General features: G+C 42.5%; 1 gene segment (V, D, J or C); it reads right to left on the reverse strand.

Moving 5' to 3' along the window:
* Positions 1-196: 196 nt before the first annotated feature.
* Positions 197-20496, reverse strand: LOC103173549. The segment is given in 6 exon segments: positions 197-753; positions 3052-3402; positions 3489-3617; positions 17360-17677; positions 19924-20274; positions 20361-20496. Coding segments are annotated over 6 exon segments (1521 nt in total).
* Between the last annotated feature and the right edge of the window lie 2555 nt (positions 20497-23051).

Below are 23051 nucleotides of genomic sequence, written 5' to 3' on the forward strand. Positions count from 1 at the left end.
TGCTCCTGTGCCATTGTTGCTATGATTGACAACTACTGTAATATTTCCTCCGGTAAGACAACATGTCTGTAAACCAAATCCATAAAATGTCGCTATTTTATATTAAAACATGTCCAGAATAATACAAATCAGATTAAAATCTCATGATTTGATGAATTGAAAAGGAAATCTGGGAGAAAATGAGCGACTCACAGAGGCCAATGCAGAGACAGTTTATTATTGATCGATATTTCTGTAATACGACACAAGGAGAACACATATAATTCAATCTAAAGTTTCCAGCAAACGGTACAAACTGTGTATGGATTGTTATCTCTTTGCGAAATTTATGACAAAATGAACATAATCGACAACATATTACAAAACACAATTATTATTATTAAAGGTAGATTGACAATAGTACATTCGATTATCGGTGCACATTCCTGGTTTAGGTACAACTGGATCTGGCGATGCTTTTTTCGAGCGGAGTGGCCAGAGTCTGGTGTTTGACCACACAGGAATACAGGTCGTGTGACTCCCACTCGGAGGTTGGCAGAGTCAGATAACTGCTCACACTGTACGTGTTGTCCGCCTGCTGTTTGATCGCACTCGTTTCAACACCTTGACTTCTGGCACTGCCATCCACAGTCCACTCGACCTCCACAGCTCCCGGAATAAAATCATTCACCAGACACACCAGGGTCGCCTTGCTCTTTGCTGTGATTTGATCTGGTGAAGGCGGAAGGACAGTCACCGAAGGGCCCTGTGGTTCTGGAAGGAAAAGATTTTGTACTCAGATAATGTCCATTATTTGATAAGACGAAGGAAAGTTGAAAACTAAATATCAAATCTTTGTATCAAATACTGCAACGTGTTCTTGGTCTGTTGATAATGATGTTGAACAGTGACAATATCCGCCTCTAAATATAATAAATCAGTGTGAAGCGGTTATTGTTGTTGCTCACCAAACACTCTGCAGCTTATTATACTATCTCTAGATTATCACGATCCCATTTACGAAATGAAAGACTGCAATCACCAGAATCGATAACAGACACTAAAACCAGGTCACAGTGAATACTGACGGGAGCAGCTGATTGACAGCGCAGTGAAGCTTTCGGATTATTAATGATATCTCTGTCAAAGCTCATTCACACGACAGAAAGTTTCGCCCACAAAATGCAGTCATTTGACTTCACGGTATATTATGTGAAGCGCCTTGAGATGTCTCGTGACGTGAAAAGCACTATATCAAATTCAAGGATTAAATTCAAAGATAATTAAACCAAACATAAAATAAATGCTGCTAACTGACAATCTTTGCAACTAAACGCTCCATTCCGATGAATTCTCTCTAAAGGTCCATCTGTCGCCTCTATTTCCAACACTGCCCAATTCTGGGAAGAAATGTGTGAACATTTGAGTACCGTTTGGAGTTTGAATTATCGCTATAAAATGGCTGGGCACAACTTATACTTTCTCTGATGCCCTTTCCCGAGTCGAGAGGGAACGGGATTCAAGATTGACGATTGTGCAGAAAAGCAATGACGGATTTCAACAAACTGGAAGATGGTCCAGAATACAAACAACAATTCACACTTGTACAGAGCCTTTCACCTTGACCACTTACAACCAGATGATCATCATAATAATAATCCTTGCATTGCTTATGGCACGTTACCACATCTTCGAGACAGCTCAAAGCATTTCACAGAAGATACTGTGAAGTGAATTGACTGTATATTTTATGACTGAAAGGCGGGCGAAAGAACACGAAAAGCACCAGAATCCGAAACTGGTTTGTGTACAATCTCCTGGTTCAAAACATAAGGAAATGAAACGAGCTGTTTATAAATAAAAGCAGAACATTGACAGTTATAAGGATAACGAATCGGTTCCAATAGGTTGCCTTCTGAATTACAGCTGATCGGGATTATTGTAAACCCATATTTTTTTCATTGCACCCCCTATAAAAACAATCAGTCTTTCGACAAAAAAGTTTTAGATACACGAGCGGCAGTTATTGAAAACCTGGTAATCCGGGGAAAAGGAAAGGGGTTCGCTTTGCTCAAATGCTGTATGAAGGAAAAGTCAAAACATTAAGCGTTTGAGAAGCAAAATAAAGCAAAGATTCAGCAGCTGGAAAGAATGAATGCCAATTTCACAAAGTTTCATAGGGCGCTTGAAGTATGTTCCATTGCATTTATAATAAATATCACTGCGCGGTAGACAGGAAATAATCAAGTTACATTTCCATAATTTAGATAACATTTTTCTTTCATTTCTGCTTTGACCAGATTGAGCCGCCGCTCAACAGTCTGTGCCTTCACTCAGCGCCGATTCACATCTGAACAATTACAGCAACTTGTGGGGAAACACTTGTGACATTACTGAGTCTCTGCTGCTGATTACAGTGGTGCTCCCCTCAGCGACATCAAACACCGAATCGGGAGAAAATAAAACATGTTAAACAATCAAATATCCGAATACAACTCTGCAGAAAGGAGATAATAGATATATCGACTAATGGGAAGAATAACACAGAGGTTCTTTGCACAAGTCTAATTTCTGTCAAAATTCGCATTAATTCACTGAGCCGATCATAACATTGGAATTGTTCTCAAATAATGGATTAGTTGCTAATGTGAATTACTGGTCAGAGAAACCTTTCTCAGAGTAATTTCCGGTCATCTGGGTCATAGTTGAAGACTGTTACTCGTTCTCTTGGATGTTTAACGTTTTGAAATATTCAAGTAGTTACGAACGAGAAACATTTCTACGATGTTTTTTACATCTGAGATTGAACTCCTCACCAATCGGTTCAGCTATCCTTTGGAAAGCTGTTGGTTATCTTTTTGTGTTGGAGATTCAAACCCGTGGGTGGGTTGGCGATGATTGGAAGTAATCATATCAATGATAACAATAAAATGAATAAAACTGTTACCAGGAAGTTGGTTGTCCAATGCAAATCAAAATAATTATTGGGAAGGAGAAACAACGACAACATTTAGCGACCCAGAGCGCTTGAACCCACAACGTGCAAAGTGTAGAATGCCGAAGATCACTTACTTTTCAAACTCAGTTCACTCCCTTTACCGAAAAAGAAGTGATACGGACTGCTGCTATCCCAGGCACCACAGGAGTAATCGGCGGCGTCCTCAGCTTGCACACCGCTGATGGTTAAATGCACGGCGTTGTTCCCTGAGTCCACAGAACCAGAGAATCGATCAGGAATCCCCTGAGGTTTGCCGTTGTTACTTGACCAGAGAAGCACAGGGGCGCCGTCAGGCTTCTGCTGGTACCAGCTGGTGTAGTAGCTGCCGATGCTGCCTCCGGACATGGTACAGGTGATCTTGACGGTGTTTCCCGGGGAGGATGAGATGGACGATGGCTGAGTCAGGGTAACAGCTGCGGTTGTGCCTGGAGAAACAACAAGTCAATATGTACATTGTAAAACCGTACAAATTGAATGTAACTCAGATCAGTGCGGATTCCATAGCGCTTACCATGTAAACACAGGAGCAAAGCGGACAGGACTCGGAGCCAATCGCCCATCGTGAATAGTTTGATGAAGATCAGAGAGATGAGGGATTTTCCAGACCAAAGCCACTTTACTGCTTGTTTCTCAGCTTCTCCTTAAGAACCATCAGGTGATGTAAGTCCAATTGAATTAATGAACTATGCAAATCACCATCCGGGTTGCACCGCCCAATCGGAGTCCTTGTTCTGAACTGGAGATTCAAGATCATGCAGATTGGAGACATTTTACCGCCGATACTTCAAAAGATATTTCATGATAATATTGCATAACATTTCTCTGTGAAGGGCTTGAACAAGCTTTCTTATTTTCAGTATGAAAGAGATCAGTTGATTTAAAATGAAGATAGAATAAAATAATTCTCAATTATTTACAGAATGTTGGAAAAGTCTTATTCGATTAAACACAAATTTATGTCTTGGTTTTGAACTACATTGTTGTGGAGCTTGTTCCCATGTTGGATAATTTGTTGATGAGAAATTGTCATCGTTTTATACAGTTACAGTTTGCACGCTGTGAGATACAGACCTGAACAGGAGGCTGCGTTGCATCTCAATGGTAAAGCTTTATTTCGTTCAACTATACAGCGGTATAAATTCACATTATATACGTTGCATTTACATTGTATTTGATATAAATTGTCTAAGTCACCTTCCTGCAGGCACCAGCCCCATCCTGCCCTCATACTCAGATTCACTTTGCTACACATGCTATGCATCGCTCCAGATGTGATGCTGTTTAATAGAAGGATTAGAGTTGCATTCCCATTTCGTGATGCTTAAAAAGGATAGTTTCTCTCTGAACGTTATAAACGGGGAAGGGAGACTGGGCTCTGTTGAACCGCGAGACGGGAGGAGAGCTCCACAGATATTTGTGATCTTATTAATACAGTTTTGCGCTGTTTCCAACTTCAAAGTGTGGAATGGTCAAGCTGGACAAGCAATATGTAAGCTAACCAGAAAATGCCCTCAATGACAAATAGTATGGTTTTAGCTGTTTGAACTCAAGCTGCGTCACAAATGATAATATGGTGCCCCAAGGTTGGCAATATTCAATCTACCCCCAATACTTTGCAGAATACGGTAAGCCGTGATTTGGGAGAGAGGGATCGTTCCATTACTATCCCAAGAAAATTGACATAATAACAATAATGCTTGCATTTGATTTAGCGCGTTTTCACATGTTCAAGACGTCTCAGTGACATTTTTGATAGAAAATCATGGATTTATTAAATCTAATCATTTTTGAAGAGGCTCAGAAATGACTGTGATTTGCAATTCCTGCCCCCAACCTCCTGCCAACCACCATAAACACTGAATACTCAAATTGGGGTTTGATTTGGCACTCTGGGAAGGAAAGATTACGGTAGATTTTGTGAGCGAGTGGGTAGAAGTGTTACTTCCTTTCACACATTTAGATAATAATTACACAAAGGATAACTAGCGAATCAGATAAAATGTTGGGTAGAGGCTCTAACACTCTATTCTCTTATTTTTCTTCAATTGTTAACTAAATCTTTAATTTCCAATTTAATTTTAGATAATACCAGACCCTGATGTTCTCTTCTTGTCTGTCTGCCGCGTTTTGCCCACAGCTATACAGTCAGTTCACTTTTTCAGTGTATCACATGAAGCATCTTCAGACATCTTGTCCATGTGATAAGGCGATATATCAGATGCAAGAATTATTCTTTATATTGGGCGCTAATGTTCTCTACTTGTCTTGGAAAGAGGCAGATCAATATGTTTGTAATCAACAAAACACAAAATGCAGCCGATGCTGGAAATCTGAAGCAAAAGCATAGGTCACTGGGATCACTCCACAGATCAGGCAGCATCTATGGAGAAAGGAAAATTTAATGTTTAAACAAACCAAAATAATTTGCAGTGCCTCTGCCTGCATTATATGCCGTGAAGTATTTTGTGACATATCAACATGTGACAGGATGCTATTATATGCAAGAGTTATCTCTTCTTATAATACTGGACATTTTGTATAAAATATTAACAATTGTAAATCAGTATTTCCTTCCAGGAAACAGATGTGATGGCATCAACACAAAAGCTGAATAGCGCTGTTCTTTACATCCTCCTTACAACTATGATGTGATGTTATATGGATCAGGAAATGTACATGCAGATTTATGGAACTCAAATTGCTGAAGGAAACCCAGTGCTCAAGAGCACGTTCACACCATCAATGCCTGCATTGAAGTCTGCGCATGTGTCGATCCAGTACCAAATTTGTGATACATCAAGTCAAAAGACTTGCCATGAGCAGAAACATAGAGCATCCTTCATTTTACAAATAATTACAGTATTCCTACAATACATGTACCGTAGTATTATAAAATAATTGTACAATAATACATTGGATTTAGCTACTTTCATATCAGGGCGACGTTTCGTGATGCTTCACTGGATTTAATGTATATATTTTCTTGGCAAATGTGGCAGCCAACTTAAGCACAGCAATTTCTAAAAACAGCCATGGAATTAAAGAAATTTTTCCGAGGTGAATTCATAGCCAAGAACCCAGGACACGTTGTCTTCTTTTTTGCAGAGTGACAAATATTGTTAAACATCCACCATGAATAGGAAAAAGGTATGGTACCTCCAACCATGCAGCACATCCACATTATTGGATTGCAGTGTCACCAAAAATAACATCAATTGAAAGGCCTAATCTGGAACTCACAATCTATTGCATTAGAGATCACAATGCTCCCACGTGTGGCAATGCTGAGACATTTGAGAATCTACCTGAAAAAGAGCTGGAGACCTGCCCAGTCCATTCTCCAATTTTGAATTGATTACTTATGGATCAGTTCCAACTTTCCACACGTTCACAGGACATAGGCTCATGCTTGCACATCCACGCCATCACGTCGGCACCATAGGCAGTGGGAGCATCAGCATCCAAGGATGCACACATACCTCACCAAGCCAGTAAGGAAACTAAACATCTTGGTCACCCCTCAACCATCATTTCTATCTCAAAGGCATGCCATGACCGTTCTGCATTCCCCACCTCCTCAATAATACAGGACTCAGCCATTTTCTCACCCCTCAGGCTGCTGAAACGCTCATTTATGCTGCCATTACAACCAGGCTCAACCTTGCCTCCCTCATCTCAGCAGGCTCCAGCCTGCTCCATGTCCCCTGCTTGTCCAGCCCGAACATCAGTAGTCGGGCCTACAGCTTGTCTGCCTGCACAATCTGGAACTCCATCCCACATTACTTTCACCTCGATCATTCCCAAGCCAAAATAAAGGCAAAGCTTCAAAACCCTCCACTTGATAAGGCCTTTTGACACACTCCTACCCTCTCTGTCTTGTCTGATTCCCTCGCTACCCCCCTCCCACACAAACTCGGACCCTAATCCCTGATTGTCCTGTGCCCTGGTATGTCCTCCTGACATGAAGGGTGCTTTATAAATGTAATTTTCTATTGTATAGAAATCAGTAATTGTCACAGAAGGATACAATTTCGCCCATCCTCTGTGTCTCTCTTCTACTTCTGTTGTTTTGTTAAACTGGATTCTTTTAAAAATAATCCATAGGCTCCAGCTGTTTCTCTATATTCATCAATGCTTTCATTTCCCTCTTCAGTGATTCAACCGCATTATCAACTTGTAGTTCTGAATTGAACATTGGTATAACGTTTGGGCAAGCAAAAGTACAATAACCTTATTTGGTGCAACCATGCTGAGAACTCACCTCTCCATTTATTTTGGTTACTTGGGTGCCTCAAACATGCAGAAAACTATCTGAATGCTGAAGTACATCCAAACTAAATTGAGAGAACTACATATGGAATACCAGCTACGTAAGCAATTTTCCTATGTCTGGAAGGGAGTGCAATCTCTCCAGAGTCATGTATCCTGGTTATGTAATTCCAGAAATTATGAGATGAAGCTGGCAAGAGCCAAATTGTGTTGACCAACTCTCAACCGTCTCTCTTCTTTGAAAGTACTCACACCCACTTAAAAACAGTTATCATCAGAAGAAAACTTTATTTCAACCATCTCTTATCTCGACCTGCTGGCACATTCCCAAGTTTAACTTTATTTCCAAGGGTCTACAATGAGACAGATTCACTCTTATGTCTCCCACCACACCTTGTATGAATGTTGAAATCGATCCATTCTGTGTTAGGCAACCATTGGAGCCTGGCGAGGACTAGTGTTATTGCGGCACTGAGGTGAGAGTGGGTGAGAATCCCGACGATGATATGCTGGATCAGATGATTTGCAGGAATGGGGTTGGTTAAAGAACAAGGGAAAGATGAAACAAATAGCAGAAATGCATTCAGGCATTTATATCAAGAACAAAGCACTACACTTTCAGCATGCAAGTGGTGCAATAAGTTATGCATTTGTATTTGTTTCAAATCTTTTGGGAAAAAAATAATAGAAATTTGATCTAATTGTGCTACTGCCTCAAAATACTTGCACTGCTGTCTTTAGTGCAGGAATTCAATTGTAACTTGGACAAGATCATTCGCTGCAGAACAGTTTCCCTTCATAATAATAATAATAACAATAATAATCCTTGCATTTGATATAGCGCTTTTCATGTCGGGAGGACGTCCCAAAGCGCTTCACAGAACACACTGTAAAGTGAATTGACTGTATATTTGTGGGCGAACGCGGCAGCCAATTGTGCACAGCAATGTCCCATAAACAGTCGTAGATTGAAAATGACCAATTTTTGTTTTTGTTTTTGATTTTTTTTGGAGGAATATAATTAGGAGTGTGGAGTAAGGAAACTTGCCCAAGGTTTCGCCCTCTGCCTGGAATTGAACTCAGGTCTCTCGCTTGCAAAGCGAGAGCTCTAACCACTGAGCTATAGGACTCCACAACCCTTTTGTTTCATGTGGAAACAAAAGGGTTAACACTCTCTGATCAGCACACCTGTGCTGTTAACACCTGTGCTGGTCAGCAGGAAGCAGTGAGTGTTCGTTTGATTATATAAACCAGAGTGCGTGTAGTCAGTGAATTTAAACTGCTCACAGTCAGTGGCTACAGTCAGTGATTTTAAAGTTGCTGTGCTGTATAAATTGATTTTCTATTGTTTTTTGTCAATGAACCCATCCTCTCTCTCTCTCTCAACTCTTGTTAATCTCTTTATTTGAGAGAATAGAATTGTGACCTTTCCTGACTCCTCACAAGTATCAAACAGACTCAACTGTTTGAGAGCTTTCTGATTCGCCACGTTAATGACTTACATGTTACATTTTGGAAATATTTTAAAATCAATGCCACACTCTGCATAACATTGGGCGGGGCCACAAATAAGTTGAATATTGTACTTCCATTCCTTTGGTCCTATTAATTCCTGGTGGAATATGCCTTCCCGTAGGATGGATTTCTGTTTGTGTAATTTCATCAAAACATTAAATATTTACTGTTTATCTAAATGTGGAACTAATATATCAAAAGAAACTTGTAGTTTGGACAACAACGAATGCCTTCAACAGAAGAACTGGAAGAAAAAAAGTCACAGAGGAAAATGACAGTCATTTTACTAAGCTGCAGTAATTGCTATTTCTGCAATGTTACACGAGGGCTTGATCATTGAGAATGCACTGAATCAACGTGAATGCACTGTAAGATACAAACATTCAATTCCAGCAAACTGTCTACATAGTATTGTGTCTATGTTTTCCCAGCTCACTCCGTTTAGGTTTCAGATTCCAGCATCTGCAGTATTTTGTGTTTTCTACATAGTATTGTTGACGGTTTCAATACATTGTTGAAAAACATCTGAGACTTTGTTTCCTTCTCTCAGGATATTTCTCGAAAATGTCTACAAAATGAATTTGTTTGTAACTTTGAACATTGTGACTAAACGAGCACAATAATAACAATAATCCTTGCATTTGATATAGCACTTTTCACGTCGGGAGGACGTCCCAAAGCGCTTCACAGAACACACTGTAAAGTGAATTGACTGTATATTTGTGAGCGAACGCTGGAGCCAATAGCGCACAGCAATGTCCCACAAACAGTGGTAGATTGAAAATGACCAATTTATTATTGTTTTTTTTGGAGAGATTATTATTAGGCTCTGTGTGGAGTAAAGAAATTTGCCCAAGGTTTCGCCCTGCCGGGAATTGAACTCAGGTCTCTCACTTGCAAAGCGAGTGCCCTAACCACTGAGCTACAGGACTCCAGGTATAGTTGATAGAAAGGCCGGGATCCGCTTAACCTTACGATTAAGAGGAATCAATAAAGCTAATTTTCCTGGAAAAAAATCTGTTTTGAGCAGAATGACCTGCCGCGCAGCCGGTGTCTTCACTCAGTACTGAATCGCATCAGAACAATCACAACAACTTGTGGTGAAACACGTGTCACTGAATCATTGCTGTCAATTGCAATGTTCTCCCCTCAGTAATGTCAAACCCAGAACTTGGAGGAAAGAAAGCCTTTTATAAAGTCTGCAGAATGATGGTTAAAATTGACACCTCTATCAGTGGGAGGAGTAACACAATGGTTCATTGCACCAGTCTCAAATGTCTAAAAATGTGCTAATACTTTGACTCACTGAGCCGAAAACAACATTAGAATTATTCTAAAATAATGGGTTAGATGCTAATATGACATGATGGTCAGATAAAATTCTCCTGGCGTTATTCCCAGTCATCTGGGTACCAGGTAAGAGAGTTTCTCACTCATTGGAAGTTTAAATTCTTCAAATATTCAATTAGTTGCAGACTAGAAGCATTTCCACGGTATTCAGTTCCCTCTGAGATTTGAACCACTTACGAATCAGTTCATTGGAGGCCATGAACAGTCACCATTGAAAATCCACAGTTTTGCTTCTTGTGATGGAGATTCTTTTAAATATCACGCCGTACTTCCAAACTGTGGGAAAACAATCTAAAGCAAGTAGGCTGTTCTATATCACAAAATATAGAGACAATTAGCTTAACAGTATACTCTGTGAAGAGCTTCGAGACATCTGGAAGACATGCACAATTTTATATACAAGGATATGTTTATTAATATTAATCACAATCCTCAATTATTTACAGAACCGTGGAAAGGTCTTAGGCCATTAATTATTCATATTTGTCATTGCTTTGCAGCGTATGAATCCTGCAACACCTCTTGTCCAGGTTCACACAGAATTACACGGCAGTGGAGCTTGTTCCAATTTTGCATAATTATCGATAAGAATGTTACAACATTGCATGCTTTAACAGTTTGCACGCTGATCTGCTACAGAACTGCACAGCAAGCCACACTTTACAAGTGTTGCCAGGGATCCTCAAATTATATGAACAGTTTGTAGAACCTTCTCGCAGGTTCCAGCACCTATCCTCTCCTCACACTGGGATACTTTTTACTCCACTATGCCTTACTGCAGATGTGTTTTGCTACATGAACCATCAGCCCCATGCTCGCCCAGCTCCATTTGCTCGCAGAATGCAAAATCATCATCCTGGCCTTCAAAGCCCTCTATGGCTATGCTCCTCCCTACATCTGTGTTGTGCTACTTTCACAGATAACGGACACATCTTCCACTCAGCGGGATCTGGCCTGCTCCATGTCTCCTCAGCCACCCACAACATTATCGATCATGAGGCCTTCAATCTCTCTTCCCCCATTGTTTGGAAATCCATCACACAGTCACTTCACATCCCTCCCTTCCCTCCTTCAAGGCACGTCTCAAGATCTTTCTCTTCCACCACACTTTGGATCAATCTCCTATCCCATCCCTCACTGCTTCCTCCTCTACTGATCACAGTCTGCTGCTCTGGTCCAGATCCCTGACAGGCCTGCACCTTGGAACTTCCTCCCAAGATCAGACGTGTTAATCAAATGTAACCTGTTCTTGTTAGATCCAGAATACAAGCTCGATTCCCATTTCCTGATGTTAAAACAACTCTAGAAACATTATAAAAGGTGAAAAGCTCAGTTGATCTTCAAGCAGGGAGGATATCAACACACTTAGAGATAGGTGCTTGTGATATATATTGATGTAGTGTTTGCACTGTTTGTAACATGGAATGTCAATGCCTGATGACTCTGGTTGATTTGTCATTTCTACAACCAAATATTTTGTGAATCAGTTCGATGTCATCACAGGAGTACGGTCGGTAACTTAAGTACATTTAAGTTACTCAACCTGCTGAATGAAGATCAATACTAAAATGCATGTATCCACAATCATTCAGACATGCAGGCATTGAAATTTGCGCATTCCTTCATCCAATGCTAAATTTCTGACTCAAATAACAACAACAACAACAACAACTTGGATTTACACAGTGCCCTCCAGGCCGGACGGCATCTCAGAGCACGTCAGAGCAACGTATCCCGGGACTGAGCCAGGGGGAGGGGGTGGCGGGGTGGGGAGGGGTGCTGGGGGAAGGTGAACAAAGGTGCAGTTGAACAGAAAGGTCGTCAGCAAAGACCTGAAAATGGGAAGGGAGGGTGCGAGACGAAGGTAGTGAGGAAGGCAGTTCCAGAGCCTCGGGGCATAGTGCCTGAAGGCACGGCCGCCGAGGGTGGAGCGGAGGACTCGCGGGACGAGGAGGAGGCCAGAACCGGAGGAATGAATGCAACGGGTACTGTTTTGAGGAGAGAGCAGGTCAGAGATGTAGGGGGGTGCAGAGGAGTGCAGGGACTTGAATACAGGCGTGAGGATCTTGAAATCGACCCTCTCTGGGATAGGCAGTCAGTGCAGTCTGGCAAGGACTGGGGTGATCGGGGAGCACATTTTCATGCAGGTGAGAATGCTGGTGGCAGTGATTTGAATGATTTAGATTTTATGGATGGGAGTGAATGGGAGAGGGGTGAGGATGGCATTAGAATAGTCCAGCCGAGAGGTGACAAAGGCATGGACCAGGATTTCAGCGGCTTTTGGGGAGAGGTACTGGTGGAGACGGTGATGTGTCGGAGGAGGAAGAAAGCGGTGCTGGTGATGGACTAGATGTGGAGGAGGAAGGATTATTGGGGGTCAAAGCTGATGCGTATGTTGCGTATCAGTTCTGAGAGTTTTAGGGGGAGGTCGGGTAGGTGGAGGAGGTGAGAGCTGTGAGGTTTTAGATGTTGACGAGAGCCAAATGACTTGCAAATGCACAGAAACAGTATAACAGCGACATTCATCTCAGGAGGGCATCGCAAGTTGCTGGACAATCAGTTTTTGGACCGAAGCTGGTGGGGTTGGTAATGGTGGACGAGGAATGCAGTGTGGAAAGGATGGTGATCAAAGGCACAGTAACAGCAGAGCATTTTGAGATGGTCTTGGAGGAGACAAGGCATGTGGCGAGGCAGAGAGCCTACGGCATTTACTTCCAGTGGGTGGGATAGAGTGGCTGAAGGCAAACTTGGAAAATGTAGGGCGGGCGAGGCAGGCGACATGAGCAGGCTGGAGCCCAGATGTAACAGGTTAGTGGGGGATGAGGATGGCACAGAAGTAGTGGAGATCAAGGCCATGGAGAGCAGGATTTTGATCTGTATCCAATAGTTACAGTATCCTGTATCCTATAATGTGATGGGAAGGCAATGGAATCAGGCAAAGATGGGAGATGATAGGATCACAGAATCTGGTATGGGATAGGACACAGGCTGCAGCATTCGGGATGTTTCTCAGCCTACAGAGGGAGGCATTGTGGAGGCCAAGAAGAAGGGAGATTGCATCGTGAAAGGATGTTATGAATGCGAGTATGAGGTTTTCAGCAGCCTGCAGTTTGAGAGATTGGTGGAGCAGGTCAATATTGCGGAGGTCGGGGGTGGAGAACATGTCATGTCATGGATATAGGTCGGATAATACATTGGATACAGGAGGGTGTTTCCTGATGAACAACAAGATTCAACAACAACACGATTCCATTTATTGAGCGCCTATCAGGTCGGGAGGACGTCCCAAGGCACTGTACAGTTAGGTCAGGACTTGAGCAAGGGGGAAATGGTCAGGGTGAGGGAAGGGAGGGAGCGAGGAGGGGGTAGAGATTTGAGAGAGGAGCTGAAGGCACGGTCAACGTGAAAGGTCTTGAGACTGGCCTTGAAGGAGGAAAGGGAGGAAGCAAGGCGAAGGCACTGGGGGATAGAGTTCCAGAGCCTCGGGGCTGAGAGGCTGAAGGCCCGGCCACCGATAGTAGTGCGGTTGGGGCGGGGGATGTGGAGTAGACCGGAGCCAGATGAACGGAGGGTACGGGCAGGTAGGTAGGGGGATAGTAGGTTGGAGAGGTAGATGGGAGCAAGGCCGTGAATGGCCTTGTAGGTGAGGATCAGGATCTTGAAATCGATCCTCTGGGGGATGGGGAGCCAGTGGAGGCGAGTGAGGGTGGGAGTGATGTGTTCCCGAAGCCTGGTGCGGGACAGTACATGAGCTGCAGAGTTCTGAATGACCTGCAGCTTGTGGAGGGAGGGCCGGGAAGGCCGGCGAGGAGAGAGTTCCCATAGTCCAGCCTTGAGGTGATAAAGGCGTGGACCAGAGTTTCAGCCGCGTGAGGGGTGAGGTAATGCCATAGTCTGGCGACATTCCGGAGGTGATGGAAGGCGGTGCCAGTTGTATCGCGGATGTGAGGGAGAAAGGACACCTCAGTGTCGAACAGAACACCGAGGTTCCTGACTGGCACCTAAACCTTCAAACCTTCTTGATTTCAAGATTCTCATCCTCACCTACAAGGCCATTCACGGCCTTGCTCCCTCCTACCTCTCCAACCTACTATCCCCCTACCTACCTGCCCGTACCCTCCGTTCCTCTGGCTCTGGTCTGCTCCACGTCCCCCGCCCTAACCGCCCTACCATCGGTGGTCGGGCCTTCAGCCTCTCAGCCCCCAGGCTCTGGAACTCCATCCCCCAGTGCCTTCGCCTTGCTTCCTCCCTTTCCTCCTTCAAGGCCGGTCTCAAAACCTTTCTCTTTGACCGTGCCTTCAGCTCCCTCTCGACTCTCTTCCCCCTCCTCACTCCCTCCCTTCCCTCCCCTCACCCTGACCATTTCCCCCCTCCTCGCTCCCTCCCTTCCCTCCCCTCACCCTGACCATTTCCCCCCTGCTCGGGTCATGACCCAACTGTGCAGCGCCTTGGGACGTCCTCCTGACGTGAAAGGCGCTTTATAAATGGAATCTTGTTGTTGTTGTTGTTGACAGGGCCTTGAAGGTTTAGGTGGGAGGACAAGCGGTGGAGGAGGATAGCGTGGTCGACCGTATCGAATGCTGCCGACAGGTCGAGGAGGACGAGGAGGCAGAGGGAGCCCTGGTCATAGATGGTCAGGATGTCATTGGTGACCTTGACCAGGGCAGTTTCTGTGCTATGGGCAGCACGGAGACCCGACTGAAGGTGTTCGAATAGTGAATGGTTGGAGAGGAAAGCGCTCAGCTGGGAGGCGACAACTCGTTCCAGGACCTTGGATAGGAAGCGGAGGTAGGAGATGGGCCGGTAGCTTGATAGCTGCAACGCATCAAGGGAGGGTTTTTTAAGGTGGGAGTGATGGTGGCAGTTTTTAAGGGAATGGGAATAGAGCCAGAGGAGAGGGACAGGTTGACGATGAAGCACTGGATAAACTGTATATACTTTATTCCGAACAAGTATGGCAGCCAATTTGGGCACAGCAGAGACTCACAAACAAAAACAACAACAGGATAACGTCTATACAGTGCCTTTCATGTCGGGAGGACGCCCCAAGGCGGTGGATAGAGTGTAGCATATCATAACCGAGCTGGTGTCGTGAGGGGAAGGGAGTGGCTGGGGGAAGGGCGATGGCCGATTGCATGGTCGAAGAGCAGGGTCTTGAGGCGGGACGAGAAGGAGGCTTAGGATGTGGCGAGGCAGATTGACTGGGGGATGGAATTCCAGAGGTTCGGGGCAGAGTATCTGGACGCTCTCCTCCCAATTGTGGGACTGGTGGGTCGGGGGACGTGGAGGAGGCCAGAACCAACTGAAAACAAAACAAAAAAAGCTGAAAACAGCCATGAAGTGAATGATAATTTTTATTTACCGAATCACTGGCCAGAAGACCAGGAGAAGTTCTTTCCTCTTTTTGCAGTAATATGGGATCTTTACTGTCCACCATGAATAGGCAATCGGCATGGCGCTGACAACAACACAACTTATCCCCATCATTGCATTGCAGCATCACTCTCGACAGTAGGAAGTGAAAGGCCCAATGTGGGTCTTGAACCCACAATCTGCTGCATTACAGACGAGAATGCTGCCAACTGTGCAATGCTGTCATGTCACGCTAACAAATACAGAGGAGTGCTGGAATTCTTCATGTCAAAGATCGAATGTATCGCTTCACTTCATCCTCCTCCTTTGCATCTCCTTCCACATCCCCCGAACCATCTACTGCACCCCTCCTGCCACCACCGCCCCTTCAGGTCTTTATTACATTCAATGTTCCAATCTTTATTCAGCTAAATGTGCTGTACTGCTGAAGTATTTGCATATCAAATTTAATTGACATGGAAACACTTCAGCAGGATCGCACAGCTGCTGAAGTAATTCCTTATCAATGCCATCTGATTATTTCCAAGAAAATATTTTGATTAAGTTTAAAATTCTTGTTGTTAAAGTTTCATCGGTAACTCTTTGTAAATGTTCGTGTTAAAATGTGTGAGTGTGGCGTTTGTCATGGGTAAGAGTAACAATAAAATAAATCTGTCTTTGGCAATCAGCTGAGGCGTGGGACTGGCCACGATATTATTTCATTGACAGCCATTCTTTTGGGGCTTCTCCAGAAATTTAATGAATAGCGTTTTTACTAATGGATGTTTATTCTCACAAAATAGACTAATATTATGTAATTGGTATTTTTTGATTCTTCCTTCGACAAAGAAAAAGGAAGAATTGTAAAGTATGGATTGGTATCGACCAAACATACCTACATATGTATTAGATGGGATTAATCAAGTGGAACTTGGAGAAGAAGCCCAGGCTTCCGAGTTCCAATTAAGTAATCCAATTTTTAACATTATATTGAATAATGATCTTCATAATTACACGTATAATTTTTAACAATGTAGTAGATTGTATTAAAAGGGGAAGAGATAAATGCGACACAAATGCAACTTTGATCGTTGATACAGCGACACCTACTGATGTTAATCAATCAGACAAGACGTTGTCAGGCGGAGGTTGGAAGCAAACATTTCTAAACAGCAGATTTACGGGACAAAATCCACCAGTTTGTAAATAATATTTAAAATTGGGCAGATTTGCGGAAATGTTTCCATTTCAACCTGAATTCGGAAGGTTTATTTGAACAAATACAAAAGAGCGATTTACAAATTAATACCCAATTCAAGGTCCCCCCCTCCTCCCTCCGAGTCCAGACAATATTACAGTTTAAGATCAAACCATCTTACAGGCTGAGACGAGGTGGGATTTTGAACCTTCGAAGCCCCGGAGAGCGCAACACAGAATGACTCCGACTGTTGGGGAATGTTCTGCTCCTGTGCCATTGTTGCTATGATTGACAACTACTGTAATATTTCCTCCGGTAAGACAACATGTGTCAACCAAATCCATAAAATGTCGCTATTTTATATTAAAACATGTACAATGAATAATACAAATCAGATTAAAATCTCATGATTTGATGAATTGAAAAGGAAATCTGGGAGAAAATGAGCGACTCACAGAGGCCAATGCAGAGACAGTTTATTATTGATCGATATTTCTGTAATACGACACAAGGAGAACACATATAATTCTATCTAAAGTTTCCAGCAAACCGTACAAACTGTGTATGGATTGTTATCTCTTTGCGAAATTTATAGCAAAATGAACATAATCGACAACATATTACAAAACACAATTATTATTATTAAAGGTAGATTGACAATAGTACATTCGATTATCGGTGCACATTCCTGGTTTAGGTACAACTGGATCTGGCGATGCTTTTTTCGAGCGGAGTGGCCAGAGTCTGGTGTTTGACCACACAGGAATACAGGTCGTGTGACTCCCACTCGGAGGTTGGCAGAGTCAGATAACTGCTCACACTGTACGTGTTGTCCGCCTGCTGTTTGATCGCACTCGTTTCAACACCTTGACTTCTGGCACTGCCATCCACAGTCCACTCGACCTCCACAGCTCCCGGGATAAAATCATTCACCAGACACACCAGGGTCGCCTTGCTCTTTGCTGTGATTTGATCTGGTGAAGGCGGAAGGACAGTCACCGAAGGGCCCTGTGGTTCTGGAAGGAAAAGATTTTGTACTCAGATAATGTCCATTATTTGATAAGACGAAGGAAAGTTGAAAACTAAATATCAAATCTTTGTATCAAATACTGCAACGTGTTCTTGGTCTGTTGATAATGATCTTGAACAGTGACAATGTCCGCCTATAAATATAATTAATCTGTGTGAAGCGGTTATTGTTGTTGAGGGTTGCTCACCAAACACTCTGCAGCTTATTATACTATCTCCAGATTATCACGTTCCCATTTATGAAATGAAAGACTGCAATCACCAGAAACGACGACATACACTAAAACCATGTCACAGTGAATACTGACGGGAGCAGCTGATTGACAGCGCAGTAAAGCTTTCGATTTATTATCTCTGTCAAAGCTCTTTCACACGATAGAAAGTTTCGCCCACAAAATGCAGTCAATTCGCTTCACGGTATATTATGTGAAGCGCTTTGAAACGTCTCGAAGACGTGAAAAGCACTATATCAAATTCAAGGATTAAATTCAAAGATAATTAAATGTTTGCAACTCAACGCTCCATTCCGATGAATTCTCTCTAAAAGTCCATCTGTCGTCCCTATTTCCAACACTGCCCAATTCTGGGAAGATGTGTGTGAACATTTGAGTACGTTTTGGAGTTTGAATAATCGCTATACAATGGCTGGGCACAAACTATACTTTCTCTGATGCCCTTTCCTGAGTCGAGAGGGAACGGGATTCAAGATTGACGATTGTGCAGAAAAGCAATGACGGATTTCAACAAACTGGAAGATGGTCCAGAATACAAACAACAATTCACACTTGTACAGAGCCTTTCACCTTGACCACTTACAACCAGATGATCATCATAATAATAATCCTTGCATTGCTTATAGCACCTTACCACATCTTCGAGACGCCTCAAAGCATTTCACAGAAGATACTGTGAAATGAATTGACTGTATATTTGGCGAAAGAACACGAAAAGCATCAGAATCCGAAACTGGTTTGTGTACAATCTCCTGGTTCAAAACATAACGAAATAAAACGAGCTATTTATAAATAAAAGCAGAACATTGACGATAACGAATCGGTTCCAATCGGTTACCTTCTGAATTACAGCTGATCGGGATTATTGTGAACCCATAATTTTTGTATTGCCCACTCCATAAAAACAATCAGTCTTTCGACGAAAAAGTTTTAGAGACACGAGCGGCAGTTATTGAAAACGAGGAAATCCGGGAAAAAGGAAAGGGGTTCTCTTTGCTCAAATGCTGTATGAAGGAAAAGTCAAAACATTAAGCATTTGAGCAGCAAAATAAAGCAAAGATTCAGCAGCTGAAAAGAATGAATGCCAATTTCACAAAGTTTCATAGGGCGCTTGAAGTATATTCCATTGCGTTTATAAAAAAATATCATTGCACGGTAGACAGGAAATAATCAAGTTACATTTCCACAATTCAGATAACATTTTTCTTTCATTTCTGCTTTGACCAGATTGAGCCGCCGCTCAACAGTCTGTGCCTTCACTCAGCGCCGATTCACATCTGAACAATTACAGCAACTTGTGGGGAAACACTTGTGACATTACTGAGTCTCTGCTGCTGATTACAGTGGTGCTCCCCTCAGCGACATCAAACACCGAATCGGGAGAAAATAAAACATGTTAAACAATCAAATATCCAAATACAACTCTGCGGAAAGAAGATATTAGATATACCGACTAATGGGAAGAATAGCACAGTTATTCACTGCACAAGTCTAATTTGTACCAAAATTCCCATTCACTTCCTGAGCCGATTATAACGTTGGAATTGTTCTGAAATAATGCATTAGTTGCTAATATGAAATACTGGTCAGAGAAACCTTTCTCAGAGTAATTACCGGTCATCTGGGTAATAGTTGAAGGGTGTTACTCGGAGTTTTGGAAGTTTAATTTCTTCAACTATTCAATTAGTTACGTACGAGAAACATATCTACGATACCCTTTTACCTCTGCGATTCAACTGCTAAACCATCGGTTCAGCTGCCCTATGGAAAGCTGCTGGTTATCTTCTTATGCTGGAGATTCACACCCGTGGGTGGGTTGGCGGGGATTGGAAGTAATCATATCAATGATTACAATAAAATGAATAAAACTGGTACCAGGAAGTTGGTTGTCCAATGCAAATCAAAATAATTATTGGAAAGTAGAAACAACGACAACATTTAGCGACCCAGAGCGCTTGAACCGACCACGTGCAAAGTGTAGAATGCCGAAGATCACTTACTTTTCAAACTCAGTTCACTCCCTTTACCGAAAAAGAAGTGATACGGACTGCTCTTATGCCCGGCACCACAGGAGTAATCGGCGGCGTCCTCAGCTTGCACACCGCTGATGGTTAAATGCACGGCGTTGTTCCCTGAGTCCGCAGAACCAGAGAATCGATCAGGAATCCCCTGAGGTTTGCCGTTGTAACTTGACCAGAGAAGCACAGGGGCGCCGTCAAGCTTCTGCTGGTACCAGCTGGTGTGGTAGCTGCCGATGCTGCCTCCGGACATGGTACAGGTGATCTTGACGGTGTTTCCCGGGGAGGATGAGATGGACGATGGCTGAGTCAGGGTAACAGCTGCGGTTGTGCCTGGAGAAACAACAAGTCAATATGTACATTGTAAAACCGTACAAATTGAATGTAACTCAGATCAGTGCGGATTCCATAGCGCTTACCATGTAAACACAGGAGCAAAGCGGACAGGACTCGGAGCCAATCGCCCATCGTGAATAGTTTGATGAAGATCAGAGAGATGAGGGATTTTCCAGACCAAAGCCACTTTACTGCTTGTTTCTCAGCTTCTCCTTAAGAACCATCAGGTGATGTAAGTCCAATTGAATTAATGAACTATGCAAATCACCATCCGGGTTGCACCGCCCAATCGGAGTCCTTGTTCTGAACTGGAGATTCAAGATCATGCAGATTTCAGACATTTTACCGCCGATACTTCAAAAGATATTTCATGATAATATTGCATAATATTTCTCTGTGAAGGGCTTGAACAAGCTTTCTTATTTTCAGTAATGAAAGAGGTCAGTTGATTTAAAATGAACATAGTACAAAATAATTCTCAATTATTTACAGAATCTTGGAAGCTCTTATTCCATTAATTATAAATATATGTCGTGGTTTCGTAGCGTATGAACCCTGCAAGATTTTGCCCTGGTTCACGTGGAATTACACTGTTGTGGAGCTTTTTCCGGCTTTGGATAATTTTGTTGGTGAGGAATCTTCATCGCTTTATGCAGTTACAGTTTTCTCACTGTGAGACACAGATCTGAGCATGAGGCCGTATTTCATCTCAATGTTAAAGCTTTTATATCGTTGAACTATACACATGGTATACTATCACATTACATATATAGAATTTACATTGTGTTTGATATAGATTGTCTAAGTCACCTTCCCGTAGGTACCAGACCCTTCTTCCCTCATAATCAGATTCACTTTGCTACACTATGCCTCGCTCCAGATGTGATGATCTGTTCAATAGCAGATCTGGAGTTGCATTCCCACTTCGCGATGCTTAAAAAAGAAAGTTTCTCTCTGAACGTTATAAACAGGGAAGCGAGACGGATCTTTGTTGACCCGCTGTACGGGAGGACGGCTAAAAGGATAACCAGAGGTAGTTGTGATGTTACCAATGCAGTTTTGCGCGGTTTGCAGCTTCAAAGTGAGGAGTGGTCAAGCTGGACCAACAATGTGTATACCAGCTAGAAAATGCCCTCAATGACAAATGATATGTTTTAGCTGTTTGAACTCCAGCAGCGTCTCAAATGATAATATGGTGTCCCCAAGGTTGGCTATATTCAATCTACCCCTAAATCATTGCAGAATATGGTCAGGGAATATGGTAAGTGTCAGGACAAAGGGATCATTCAATTTCTTTCCCCGGAAAATTGATATGATAGTAATAATCCTTGCCTTTGATATAACGCGTTATCATGTGTTTGAGATGTATCAAAGGCTTCATAGAATGTACTTTGAAGTGAATCAACTATATATTTTATGGCAAAACACAGCAGTCAATTCCTCACAGCAGTGTGTGTCTCTCATGCATTGAGTGGCGAATTTTTTTTTCGTTTTCTTTTCAAGCAATTCAGGAAACAAGTCGAAGTGGAACAAATGGATAGATTAAACCTGATCATTTTTGAAGAGGATCAAAAGCAACTGTGATTTGTTATAAACCGCCGCACTCCCATTCCGCTTCCACAACAAACACAAGAGCTAACTCCACAAATTGAGTTTCAGCTTTTAGACACTCTGGGAAGGAAAGGATACGGTTGAGCAGATTTTGTAAACGAGTCGGTAGAAGTGTTGCTTCCTTACGCATATTTTCCTAATAATTACACAATGAATAATTAGTGAATCAGACAAAATATTGGGTGGAGGCTCTTACATTCTGTTCTATTATTGTTTGTTAAATTTTTAACTAAATTGGTAATTTCCAATTTAATTTTAGAAAATACCAGACACTAATGTTCTCTTCCTGTCAGGTTGCTGTGTTTCGCCCACAATATATACGATCAGTTCACTTTACAGTGTATCTCATGAAGCGACTTGAGATTTCTTGTCCACGTGATAAGGTGATATTTCGAATGCAAGGAATATTTTTATTAATATTCGGCACTAATATTCTCTTCTTGTCTTGTAAAGAAGCTGATAGGTATGGTTAAAACAAACAAAATGCAAAATACTGCAGGAGCTGGAAATCAGAAACAAAAAACACAGGTGGCTGGGAACACTGCAGATCGGCAGCATCTGGAGATAGGAAAGTGTGTCAAAAGTAACTTATTTTCCTTTTTTGCATTTCATATCAGAGGGTCGTTTCGTGATGCTGTATTGTATAGGCAAATGATTGCTGCCTGAGCTGCTGAATGTACCCAACGACTTCTGTTTTTGTTCGTAATGAAGGTTACCTTCACCATGTTTGAATAAACCACAATAAATTGTGATGCCTTTGCTTATGTTATATTCTGTCAAGATATCATAGAACACGATGTGCAAGAATTATCTCTTCTGATATTATTGGACATTTTCTAATAAAACATTAACAACTGTAAATCTGCATTCCCTTCCAGGAAACAGATGTGATGGTATCAACACAAAAACTGAATATCGCTGATCTTGACATCTTCCTGACAAGTACAGTGTGATGTGATATGGAACAGGAAATGCATACGCAGATTTACGTTACTCAACCTGCTGAAGGAAGCCCAGGGCTCAAGAGCACGTTTGCACCATCAGTCGGATATGCCAGCATTTAATTCTGCGTATGTGCCGGTCCAGTGCCACAACTGTGACACATCAACTCAAATGACTTGCACATGAGCAGCAACATAGAGAAGCCTTCATTTTAAAATAAT

The sequence above is a fragment of the Callorhinchus milii genome, unplaced genomic scaffold (genome assembly GCF_018977255.1).
Source record: "Callorhinchus milii isolate IMCB2004 unplaced genomic scaffold, IMCB_Cmil_1.0 Scaffold8, whole genome shotgun sequence".
Taxonomy (NCBI): domain Eukaryota; kingdom Metazoa; phylum Chordata; class Chondrichthyes; order Chimaeriformes; family Callorhinchidae; genus Callorhinchus; species Callorhinchus milii.